Source organism: Cervus elaphus, chromosome 16 (genome assembly GCF_910594005.1).
Source record: "Cervus elaphus chromosome 16, mCerEla1.1, whole genome shotgun sequence".
In the NCBI taxonomy this organism is placed as follows: Eukaryota; Metazoa; Chordata; class Mammalia; order Artiodactyla; family Cervidae; genus Cervus; species Cervus elaphus.
In genome coordinates, this window is record NC_057830.1 from 21189224 (window position 1) to 21202794 (window position 13571).

The following is a 13571-nucleotide window of genomic DNA, read 5'->3' on the forward strand; positions in this document are numbered from 1 at the left end:
CTCCAAGGGACAATGGTTTCAAGATTTACCTTCTCCCACCACTGTTTCCTTGGAAATAAATCAGATTAATATAAATGCGGGATATCAACTGTGTTATCAGACAAAATTTATTATAAAAATGACGCCTTACTGGTAAATTATATCAGGACAGGAGGACTACATGAACCATAAACACCTGCTCGGAAACATAAGCTTCAGTTTCCCAGTGCACAGTGGGGAAAGGTACAGTCAGGTATAAATGGGGACCAAGATAAACAACTCCACAGGATTCTAAAAGCATGAATTTCAATTAACAGAATCCTCAAGCTTGACCAACTCTCCTGAATTTGAAATTCCAGGTAGTACCATTCAACCATATACCAGTTCCTCAGAAAAGATATTCTTTCTCAGGAATACTCTTTAACCTATGCTAGAAATGCCACCCCACAAAAGAAAAGCAAACCACACTATTTCTTCCACCTATAAGGGGTCTCTGTCAGTAAACAGTTTCCTCTGCCATGCACACACCTGAGTCTCACCTAGATATCCTCTGAATAGTTTCTTGGGCATTCTTCAGTAGCTTAGACCACAGACATCGCAATCAGTTGTTCAGTATTTCACAAATAGCTTGTTATCAGTTTAAGGCAGCAAACTCTGGCTTGTAACTTTTTCCCCTTAGCTATGTTTTCCCTAAGCTCATGAAAACACAGCCCTTTAATAAATGCAAAAAGGGGGAGGGGAAGTGGTCAGAACAGAGGGCAGTTAGACCTAGTGGCAGCAAAGATGCATAATCCTAGGCCATCAGCAAGTGTCTGGCCCTTGTTTGCTGTTGGGAAATCACACATTATGCTAGCCTATACGTGGCTTACTAGGACAAAAGATTGAAAACCTCTGCCTCTAGTGACCAGGTATTTCTAGTAGGAACAGAAGACCAAAACTCATTCTTAGTTGATATCCTGGCTCCTAAACTACGGCAAAAAGCAAGAAAGGGAAAAGAATTTCAAACCGAAAATAATCCTTTTTCCTTACATTCTATAACTTCACGCCAAAATCTCTAACAGTATAAAATATGTAGGGGCAAAAGCTGCAGAGAAAACATGAAAACAAAGTCAACTATTATGCTCTAGAAAAAAAGATGAAAACATGGTAATATCTATAGTTTTACTATAATTAAAATAAACTCGTTTCTAAACAACTATAATCATTACAAATTTGAGACAATTTTTAAGAACTATAAATATAGCTACAAGTTCATCTTAGGATCAGCTTAGTAACAAAATAAACAATGAAGAAGCATTGTTTTGTGTCTTGAGACAGTGAAAACAAATTTTTAAAAAGCTAAGTTAGTAACAGAACAAAGAAGTTCTAAAATATATAGTAATAAAAAATAAAGCATCAGAGATTTTTCATTTTACAAATTCAGAACACTACCAAAATATACAAATAAGACTGCAGACATGTGATCTTAAAGACAGGTCTCTAGAATGAATTATACCTGTGCAATGACCAAGATGCCTTATATCAATTTGTTCTTGTTTTATACAAGACGCTTCTCGAACAAAACAGGGATTGTTATAGGAACTCCCATCAGAAGCACACACAGGATTAAAACTGTATCCACTGCAATCTATATTACACACACACCTGTTGGAAAAAACAAAAATTATTTATATTTTACAACAAAAGTATTTCACAATGCCGCAACAGCAAAACTGAGCAATTTTTTTTAACTTTTTAACATTTTTATTGAAGTATTAGTTGATTTACAAGATTATATTGGTTTCAGGTGTACAATGCAGTGATTCAATACTTTCATTACACTTCATTTCAAGCTATTATATAATATTGGCTGTATTTTCTGTGCTGTACAACATATCCTTGCAGCTTATTTATCTTATATAGTAGTTTGTAAGCAATTCTCTTGTTTTTGCTTTCTGTAACAGAAGTCAATACATTATTTTAAGTCACTGATAAAAGTTTAATAAGCAAAGTGAATGCTCAGCCAACAATTTCTTTCAGGTGAGAATCGAGAGATCAGCTCAGTTCAGTCGCTCAGTCGTGTCTGACTCTTTGCGACCCCACAGACCGCAGCACACCAGGCCTCCCTGTCCATCACCAACTCCCGGAGTCCACCTAAACCCATGTCCATTGAGTCGGTGATGCCATCCAACTGTCTCATCCTCTGTCATCCCCTTCTCCTCCTGCCCTCAATCCAGAGATAATTTCATCCATTATTACTAATGCAATCACTTCTTTAGAATTTTCATATCTAGTGATAATAATCAAGAAATGTCAACAGTATTAGCTAAAAAGCAACACGGGAGAGCAGAAAGCACAGAGAATTATGAGTCAAAAGTCATGAATCTAAATCTTAGACCAACAAATAACCAGATCTGTGTCCACATCCTCCTGCTAAGTCTCAGTTTACTGATCCATAAAACAGAAGTAGTAATAATATACCTAACCATATGACCCAGCAATCCCACTCTGGGTATACACACCGAGGAAACCAGATCTGAAAGAGACACGTGCACCCCAATGTTCATCACAGCACTGTTTATAATAGCCAGGACATGGAAGCAACCTAGATGCCCATCAGCAGACGAATGGATAAGGAAGCTGTGGTATATATACACCATGGAATATTACTCAGCCATTAAAAAGAATTCATTTGAATCAGTTCTAATGAGATGGATGAAACTGGAGCCCATTATACAGAGTGAAGTAAGCCAGAAAGATAAACACCAATACAGTATACTAACACATATATATGGAATTTAGAAAGATGGTAACGATAATCCTATATGCAAAACAGAAAAAGAGACACAGATGTATAGAACAGACTTTGGGACTCTGTGGGAGAAGGCGAGGGTGGGATGTTTCGAGAGAACAGCATCGAAACATGAATATTATCAAGGGTGAAACAGATAACCAGCCCAGGCTGGATGCATGAGACAAGTGCTCGGGGCTGGTGCACTGGGAAGACCCAGAGGGATCGGGTGGAGAGGGAGGTGGGAGGGGGGATCGGGATGGGGAAGACATGTAAATCCATGGCTGATTCATGTCAATGTATGGCAAAAACCACTACAATATTGTAAAGTAAATAGCCTCCAACTAATAAAAATAAATGGAAATATAATATATATATATATACACCTAACCTTACCAAATAATGGGGAAGATTAAAAAAATAGATATAAAACATGTAAAATACAAGTCCTTCAAAAGTGTTTCTGACTTACACATCCACCTGTATAACTGAGTGTCCATTGAACACTCACTGCCTTCTAGAGAAGGCCAAGAAAGTACAAGGCATGGTCACTCCTCTCAAGGACAGAAAAATCTAACTGGGAATATAAAACTGAAAACCATAGAGAGACTCTGTTTTCCACCAATATGGTGGACTCGGAACCTGTACTAATCCTTCTAATGAAAATAACAAATATTTTAAAACATTCTCAAATATGCCTGTAAGATGTCAAGAAACAAGGAATATTCAAGACAAAAGTTAAATGAAGACAAGAATAGAAAAAGATGAATTAAGTTCGCCAAAGGGGATTTTCACCTTGAAGGTATTTGCCAAACTAGGTAAATTCAATTATCAAGTTTTTGACTTTGCAGGCCTCTGAGAAAAGAAGACAAAGAATACTGACCTACCTAAGGTGGAGAGTCTGAAGACCCTGGAAAAAAGGCATGAGGGCAGAGGAGAAATGAGTTGCCATATTCCAAGGGGACTGTTTAAAGGGGGAAAAAAATCTTCCCCTGAGCCACAGTACTGAAGAGAGGGTAAAAAAACATCTCCCTGAGAACTACAAGCCAGTCCTCACATGAGTAATTACAACTTAAAATACTACTTGGATGTTCTGAAAAAAATCAAGCCCAGAATTTAAGAGTCAATGACTGGAATGGGCCCTAAGCAACTAACAAAAGTAAAAGCAATCCTCTCTGGAGAAACCCAACTTTATTATCTTAGACCTCAAACATTTTCCAAGATACAGTTCTGAGAAAAACAAACAGATCACACACATGTTCACTCACTCCCACACCCACAACAGACAAGAAAATAAAACACCATGAGCAGAGCAAGCTGATGTGGAAATGAACCAAAAAAAGCTTCTAATAAATAAAGAATGTATTATTAGAAATAAAAAACTCACTGGGCAGATTTAAAAGGAGATTAGATAAACTAAAGGTGAATCCATGAACTGGAAGACAGGTCAGGAGAAAACGCCCAGACCACAGCAGAGTTGAAAAGACAGAACATATTAAAAAAAAAAAGATTAAGAGACATGGAAGACAGTCACAAGATCTAGTAAAAATCTGACTGGAGTTTCAGATGAGTTAAAAGAATAAGGCAGGGATAATATTCTCAGTTTCTCACACTTTCTAAAACTAAAGAAATATACTAATCTAAATATCCAAGAAGCCTAATAAATTCTAAACAGGATTATTAAAAAATAATCTAGATAGTGAAATATCACTGTGGAATTTCTGTAACAAAGCAACAAAATAATATTTTAAAAAGCAGCCAAAAAGAAAAGATTACCTTCAAAGAATCAAGAAGAGAGACAGGTGTCTTCAAAAGTAGTACTGAAGCCAAATTGTTTACTTATAGCCAAAAGACAGTGAAATAATACCTGCAATGTGCTGAGATAAAATAGAGTTTATATAAAAAGAACTATCTTTCATGATTAAATGTAAAATAAAAGTAATCTGGAAGAAGTAAAAATTTAGAGAGTTTGTCACCTGTTGACTGTCAGTAAAGCAATTATAAAAGCAGTAGAAAAATGATCCTACAAGAAAGACCTGATATGAAAACAGAAATGAAGAACAAAAGTATAAATACAAAAGCAATATTAACAAAATACTGACAATATAAAAACAATGACATCAAAGCTCTGTGCTGCTAATTTTTAAAAAAACAGTAAATTAGAATATTAATGATAGCATACAAATTGGAAGGGACTGAGATTACAGTGTTTTAAGAAGAACAGAAATATTGATGAACTTTAGACTGTGATAAATTGAATATACATGTTAAACTTATATGCAAAATATATATAAAAATTAACTTGAAAAAAGATATAGGACTTGGAAGCATATAAGAATATATGTAAAAAAGTGTTCAAACTGTTCAATAATCAAGAAAATGTAAATGAAAACCACGAGACACCATCACATTCACTAAACAGCAAAAATTAAGAGAATAATACAAAGTGTTGACAAGGATGAGAAGCAAAGGGAATTCTCACCTTCTGCTGGAGGGAGAACTTACTGGTACAACCACTTTGGAAAACAAGCATTACCAGGAAAGCTAGACTTGCACATGTCCAATAATCCCACTACTGAGTGAGACTCTCGAAAGTCTCTTACACATGTGTACCAGACGACATGCATAAGAATGGTCACAGAGCATTATTCATGAGAACAGAAGACTGCAAACAATCCAAATGTCCATTAACATTAAAATGGACGATAAAAGGATGTGGAACAGTCAAGCAACTGAATTCAATGAAGCAGCTATGAGCATCAACACAAACAAACCTCAGAAACATAATTCTGAGCAAAAGAAGGTACACATAGTATGATTCCACTTATGCAAAATTCAAAATCAAACAAAAGCCGAATAATACTGGGTTGATCAAAAAGTTCATTCACGTTTTTCCGTAACATCTCACAGAAACTTTTTGGCCAATCCAATTTATCGTTAGGAGGGTTATCATGTGATAGAACTATAAAGGAAAAAAAAGGAATCCTTTTCACAAAATGCAGCTGAGCAGGCAGAACAAAGAAACATACAATGGGGGAGGATCATGGGAAGCAGTTCTAAAGTACTGACAGTACCCTGTATCTCCTGGTTTGGGATGTAGGAATCACAATTTATTTCATTTTTGTATGTTAAACTAAATGTGTAAGTTTTCATAAGCTTTTCAATATATGCTCTGTTTCATAATTTAAAAATTAAAAAAAAAAACTTTGAATATTTACTAACAAGTCAAAAATGGCTCTTACAATTTTTAAAGGGATGGGGTACAAAGAATATGTGACAGAGACAGTATGTGGCCCTCAAAATATAAAATATTTACCATCTAGTCCTTTACAGAAAAACACTGCCAACTCCAGGTTTAAGGAATAAAAGTAGGCAAAATTGGGATGGCAATTAAACAGAAATAGTGGCCAACAAAACAAATAATAGAGAAAAGGCTCAGCAACAAAGGCAGGATACCATACCAATCAAGTGAGGAGAAACAAGGGCCTCAGCCGAGGCTCGTGCCAGTCGCTAAGCTGTGTCTGACCCTTCACAGCCCCGTGGACCACAGTCCGTCCAGGATCCTCTGTCCACGGGATTTCCCAGGCAAGAACACTGGAGTGGGCTGCCGTTTCCTTCTCCAGGGGATCTTCCCGACCCAGGGCTCACACTCACACCTCTGCGCTGCAAGCGGGTTCTTTACCACACAGCCACCAGGGAGCCAGCCCATCAGGAACCGGCCTGATCACACGCGGGAAAGGTCCGCTCCACAGTGGATACTAACACCGCATGTAAGACAAGAGCTGTGAGCACAACCACCGCTACTGCTTGCAACAGCACGTGGAAATGAAATGCCCATCTTAAGGAATGTCCGCTCAGTGAAACCATGAGCAGGGGAGAACAGCATTAGCCCCAAGAGGCCACTAACTATTGATTAGAGTGGTCCCTGGGGTCTGCAGGCTGGCAGCGGCGGCAGAGGGCGGGACGCCCAAGCCCAGGAGTGCACTAACATGGAAAGAAATTGCTTCAGCAAACATGCCAAATTCAAGACACTTAACAACCATTCATTCTGCACCTACTGTGCCGGGATAGTCATATTTGCCTCTTTAATCGGGACAGCAAATTATGAACAGGGAAGTTGAATATGAAAGAAGTTGAAAAGCCTAAGATCACAAACCTAACGAGTGACTGAGAGGGTGTTCTCCCCACTCATCACAGCTGTCACATAAAACAGACATCTCAGCAAGCAAAGCGACAGATGAAAGGAGGTAAGGAGTTATTTTTCACATTTATATCATGAAAAATCTTTTCACTAAATCGGCCCTGCTTTTCTCTAAAACTCACCAGGGACACTCCTGCCTCAGGGCTTCCCCTCTTCCTGAAACACTTTTCCCTCAAACAACCACTTAGTTTAATTCCTCACCGTTTTCAAGTTTTGTCTCAGATCTTGAAGGAACAGTAGAAAGTTAAATTACTAAACATCCATTTAAGAAATTAGAAAAAGAGCAATGAATAAACCCAGTGAAAACAAAAAAAAGAAGGGGAACATATGGAGGACATGGATATTAATATTATATTTATAGATACATCTCAGCAGAAATAGAAAACAAAATTACAACAGAGAAGATCAATAAAGCTAAAAGGTGGTCCTCTGAAAAGACCTTCAGGGAATTCCTTGGTGGTCCAGAGGTTAGAATTCCATGCCTTCACTGTTGAGGGCCTGAGTTCAATCTCTGACCCCACAAGCTATGTGGTTTGACAAAAAAACAAAGACAAAAAGAAGAAAAAAGAAAGAATAAACAATTAACTTTCAAATCAACAAGGCAGGATGAGAAAAAGAAAAAAAAAAGTAAACTAAAAAAGACTACAGATTGTGATTTAAAAGATAATAAAATTTTATTGTGAACAACTTTATGTCGGCAAATTTGAAAACTTAAGTGAAATGAATAACAAAAAATTAACTATTAAAATTTGATGAAACAAGAAACAGAAGCTGAATGGTACTACATTCATTGAAGAAACAAAATCAGTTTTAAAAATATCCATCCAAGACAGTATCAGATCCAGGTGATTTTTTAAAAAAGAATTCATGAACACGTTCATTCCAGTCATTCAATAAGCAGATAATTCTATTCTTACACAAAATCATCCAAAGACCAGAACGAACATTCTCTAATTCATTTTATAAGGCCATATAACGGCAAAATATAAAAGATTAAAACTCGCTGAATAAAAACGAATAAAAGAAAATCTCATCCTTACAGCAGACAGAATCCCAATAATAAACAGGCACAAAAAGGTATTACAGTCATAAAACAAAAACAGAATGCTATAAATTTTCTTTCAAAGGAGCACCATAAAAAGTATACGAGAAATGATAAACTCAAAAAAGGACTGGAAAATAAAAGTTCAAGAAATCTCTCAGAAAGAACAGCAAAAAAAAAATTTTAATAGAAACTAAGACAAGAAAATTAAAGGACTAGTCCAGAATGCCCAACATCCAAATGACAGAACTACCAAAATTAGAAAAGAGAGGAAAGGAAGTCATCAAGGAACTAATTGAAGAAAATTTCTCAAATCGGAAGTCAGCAAGTTTCTGGGAACTGTGAAATTTCATTATACCGAGGACCAAAAGGAGGTTCTACATGCTTCGAGAGAGAGAAAACAAACAGTATACAAAGGACCAGAAATCAGAGTGGCTTCAGACTTCAACTGGAAGCCAAAAGACAATATAGCAATGCTTTCACAATTCTGAGGGAACATTCTCTCACACTTAGAAGTATGCACTCACCAAGCTACAAGTCAGGTATTAGGTGTGGGATAAATACACCTTAAACATAAGGTCTCAGATTTCGCTGTGGTACAGTGGATAAGAATCCGCCTGCCAATGGAGGGGACATAGGCTGATTCCTGGTCCGGGAAGAGCCTACCTGCCGCAGAGTAACTAAGCCAGTACCCTGTAGACTACTGAGCCTGCATGTGCAGCTACCGGAGCCTGTGCTCCGCAAGAGAAGCTACCGCGGTGAGAAGCCCACGCACCGCGAGCAGAGCAGACCACGCTCACCACCACAGCTAGAGAAAGTCTGCGCAGAGCAACAAAGCCCCAGTGCAACCAAAAGCAAATAAAACAAATTAGCAAAAATAAAAAATAAGGTCCCACCTTGTACCCTTTCTCAAGAAGCTACTGGAAGATATACTAAAATGGGAGAAGGTTAAAAAAAAAAAAAGAAAACAACAATATGCTATGGAGGAGAGAGGTAAAGGAATTTCTAGGATGATGCGTAGAGTTTAACAAAAAACGTTATTTAGTCTGCAGAGCTCCTAAAGCCCTTCTAACTTTGAGAGACAACAGGCTTTTGTGGGCTAATGAGATACTCCGCTCCTTCCTTAATTCTAAGTCATTTTAGCAAACTATGGAACCTTAAAGGAGGTCTTAGGAACCTCCAGATTAGTAGTATCCTGGGCAGAAGTACAAGGAACCTACCTCATTTGCAGCTGGTGTCCTAAAGTGGGGGGCAATTTGCAGGTCTAAGACCTGGGGGGTCTGTGCTGACTCCAAGTAAAGAATAAGAGAACTGAACTGTAGGACACTCAGCTGGGGCAGGAAAACTGGAGAACTGACTGTGGTGGGAAAAGACACAGCACTGGAGGGAGATTGCGAGATGACAGCTATATGAAGAGGGCAACCAGTTCGCACTGAAACCGTTTCCCTCTGTGGACAGTCATACTGCTGGCTGCCATTACCAGGATGCCTACTGCCCTCTTTTCAGCCAGAGGACAGATTGCCCAGTAAGCCTGGCTCAGATTCTTATCTGTACTTGCCGTGATGAAGTTCCTGCAACGGCCCGAACCAAGCGAGCACGCTCATTTAACTGACATAGTCCTGTGAACTGTAGGTCAGCTACAGTGAGACTGGAAGTACAAAATATTGAGCAGTCCATTCTCAGATGACACTTCTGCCAATCATCCGTACTTGGTGACACTAGAATCCTGCCAGACATCTCAACTGCGACTCCTACAACATTCCTGATAACTTACTCAGGGTCTGGCCCACCGACTGCCCCAGAAGGGAATCTTATCAACAAGGAAGCCAAAAGCCAGACTCTAACAGATTCTGTTCAACGTGTCTTTTTCTGTAAGCATTCATCTAACAATGGGTGCCAGCTAGGTCGATGCCCCGTACTATGAATTTGGCAATACTCTATCTTGTACCCTAGGTTTTAGGTACTTACCTGAAGTATTCTCTAAACTACAAGTTTCTATTTTAAACACATCTGTATGCAAAATGTACTTTTCACCAAAAAAAAAAAAAAAAGTCTTAAAGAGTAGAGCAGTATGTTTCATTATAGGGGACTGGAATGCAAAAGTAGGAAGTCAAGAAACATCTGGAGTAACAGGCAAATTTGGCCTTGGAGTACAGAATGAAGCAGGGCAAAGGCTAATAGAGTTTTGCCAAGAGAACACACTGATCATACCAAACACCCTCTTCCAACAATACAAGAAAAGACTCTACACATGGACATCACCAGATGGTCAACAATGAAATCAGATCGATTATATTCTTTGCAGCCAAAGACGGAGAAGCTCTATACAGTCAGCACAACAAGACCGGGAGCTGACTGGGGCTCAGATCATGAATTCCTTATTGCCAAATTCAGACATATATCGAAGAAAGTAGGGAAAACCACTAGACCATTCAGGTATGACCTAAATCAAATCCCTTACGATTATACAGTAGAACTGAGAAATAGATTTAAGGGATTAGATCTGATAGACTGAGTGTCTGATGAACAATGGGTGGAGGTTTGTGACACTGTACAGGAGACAGGGAACAAGACCATCCCCAAGAAAAAGAAATGCAAAAAAGCAAAATGGTTGTCTGAGGAGGCCTTACAAATAGCTGTGAAAAGAAGAGAAGCGGAAAAACAAAGGAGAAAAGGAAAGATATACCCATTTGAATGCAGAGTTCCAAAGAATAGCAAGGAGAGATAAGAAAGCCTTCATCAAAGGAAAACAATAGAATGGGAAAGACTAGAGATGTCCTCAAGAAAATTAGAGGTACGAAGGGAACATTTCATGCAAAGATGGGTTCAATAAAGGACAGAAATGGTATGGACCTAACAGAAGCAGAAGATATTAAGAAGAGGTGGCAAGAATGCACAGAAGAACTATACAAAAAAGATCTTCATGACCCAGATAATCACAATGGTGTGATCACTTTCCTAGAGCCAGACATCCTGGAATGTGAAGTCAACTGGGCCTTAGGAAGCATTACTATGAACAAAACAACTGGAGGTGATGGAATTCCAGTTGAGCTATTTCAAATCCTAAAAGATGATGCTGTGAAAGTGCTGAACTCAATATGCCAGCAAATTTGGAAAACTCAGCAGTGGCCGCAGGACTGGAAAAGATCAGTTTTCATTCTAATCCCAAAGGCAATGCCAAAGAATGTTCAAACTACTGCATAACTGCACTCATCTCACACGCTAGTAAAGTAATGCACAAAATTCTCCAAGCCAGGCTTCAACAGTACGTGAACTGTGAACTTCCAGAAGTTCAAGCTGGTTTTAGAAAAGGCAGAGGAACCAGAGATCAAATTGCCAACATCTGCTGGATCATTGAGAAAGCAAGAGAGTTCCAGAAAAACATCTATTTCTGCTTTATTGACTATGCCAAAGCCTGTGACTGTGTGGATCATAACAAACTGTGGAAAATTCTGAAAGAGATGGGAATACCAGACCAGCTGACCTGCCTTTTGAGAAACCTATATGCAGGTCAGGAAGCAACAGTTAGAACTGGACATGGAACAACAGACTGGTTCCAAATAGGAAAAGGAGTATGTCAAGGCTGTATACTGTCACCCTGCTTATTTAACTTATATGCAGAGTACATCATGAGGAACACTGGGCTGGAAGATGCACAAGCTGGAATCAAGATTGCCGGGAGAAATATCAATAACTTCAGATATGCAGATGACACCACACTTATGGCAGAAAGTGAAGAGGAACTAAAGAACCTCTTGATGAAAGTGAAAGAGGAGAGTGAAAAAGTTGGCTTAAAGCTCAACGTTCAGAAAACTAAGATCATGGCATCTGGTCCCATCACTTCATGGCAAATAGATGGAGAAACAGTGGAAACAGTGGCAGACTTTATTTTGGGGGTCTCCAAAATCACTCCAGATGGTGACTGCAGCCATGAAATTAAAAGACACTTGCTCCTTGGAAGAAAAGTTATGACCAACCTAGACTGCATTATTAAAAAGCAGAGATATTACTTTGCCAACAATGGTCCATCTAGTCAAACCTTTAGTTTTTCTAGTAGCCATGTATGGATGTGAGAGTTGGACTATAAAGAAAGATGAGCACCAAAGAACTGATGTTTTTGAACTGTGGTGTTAGAGAAGACTCTTGAGAGTCCCTTGGACTGCAAGGAGATCCAACCAGTGTATCCCAAAGGAAATCAGTCCTGAATATTCATTGGAAGGACAGATGCTAAAGTTGAAACTCCAATTCTTTGGCCACCTGATGCGAAGAACTGACTGACTCATTTGAAAAGACCCTGATGCTGGGAAAGATTGAAGGCGGGAGGAGAAGGGGATGACAGAGGATAAGACAGTAGGATGGCATCACCGACTCAACGGACATGAGTCTGAGTGAACTCCAGGAGTTGGTGATGGACAGGGAGGCCTGGCGTGCTGCGGTCCATGGGGTCGCAAAGAGTCGGACAAGACTGAGTGGCTGAACTAAACTGAAGATCAGTATGTGTAGTGGGCTGCCTTTACTTTATAAAAAGGAAAGAACGAATACGTGTGCATACTCGTTTGTACATGGGAAAAATACCTCTGGAGGATTAAGAAACAGATCACAGTGACTGCGGCTATTGAAGACAACTGGGGAGCTGAGGACTGGGGTGGAAAACAGAACTTACCTGCAAAGCCTTTTAAAGCTTCTGAATTTCTAACACTGAATTTCAAAGGCATGAATGCAGACATACATACATAAATAAATGAATACATTCAATGACTTCTCTGATTTAGTTTGAGGATTTTGGCAAATCACAACTCTGAGTCTTTAATAATAGGGATAATACCTCAAACGCTGGTGACAGAATCAAATAAGCTTTTGTAAAAAAGGCCCTTTGAAATCATCAAATACTATGTACATCTGAAAGATATTATTGAAAAATATCTATCCTGTCTCTTTCTTCCTACTTACTGTACATATAAAGTGTCATTCCTTTGAGATATGGTTAAGTTTTATGATCACTGGCATTTTAAACTAAATCACGTGAAGTTATGTAGATTTCACAAACACCTAACAAAGCCTGCAACAAATTCACCTGCTCCAAGTTCCTCACAATATTACTAGTCCTTCTCACACATGTTAAACCATTACTATGACCCCTTGTGCAGCTCCAAGTGAATAAGAAAGCCCTGTGTGAACTTCCAGGAGTTCAACAAGACCTACAGAGGGAACCTAAGATACCCAACCTCATGGCAAGTTCACCCATTGTAGAAACCAGCAAGACCAAGTCCCTGTCCTCAGGAAACCCACAATCTGTCAGCAGCCCCAACAATGTGAGGGCTGTGTGGAGGTTGTCTGAACACAAGCGTTAGTCATCTATCTCACAGGGACTGCATAAAGAGCAAAGCATGCTGCTAGGAAGAGGGGCTGAAGTTGTGCTTATATCCAAGCTGAAAGGAAGAGTAGGCATTAAACAAACAGACATACAGGGGTGGGACTCTAGGCAGAGAGAACAACAGAGGCAAATTATCAAAGAGCAACAGAGCGTTCAGAAAACTGCAGGAGGCCACGGAGAATACTGTGTTCTACATTTTAACATC

The 13571-nt window shown here is 39.0% G+C and overlaps 1 protein-coding gene across 1 annotated transcript in view; it reads right to left on the reverse strand.

Moving 5' to 3' along the window:
• TMEFF1 (transmembrane protein with EGF like and two follistatin like domains 1) overlaps window positions 1–13571 on the reverse strand; it is a 91250-nt gene that overhangs the window by 29500 nt on the left and 48179 nt on the right. Inside the window, exon 6 of the mRNA XM_043927453.1 lies at window positions 1475–1623. Coding sequence (XP_043783388.1) covers window positions 1475–1623 — 149 coding nt within the window. The remainder of the gene's footprint in view (window positions 1–1474; window positions 1624–13571) is intronic.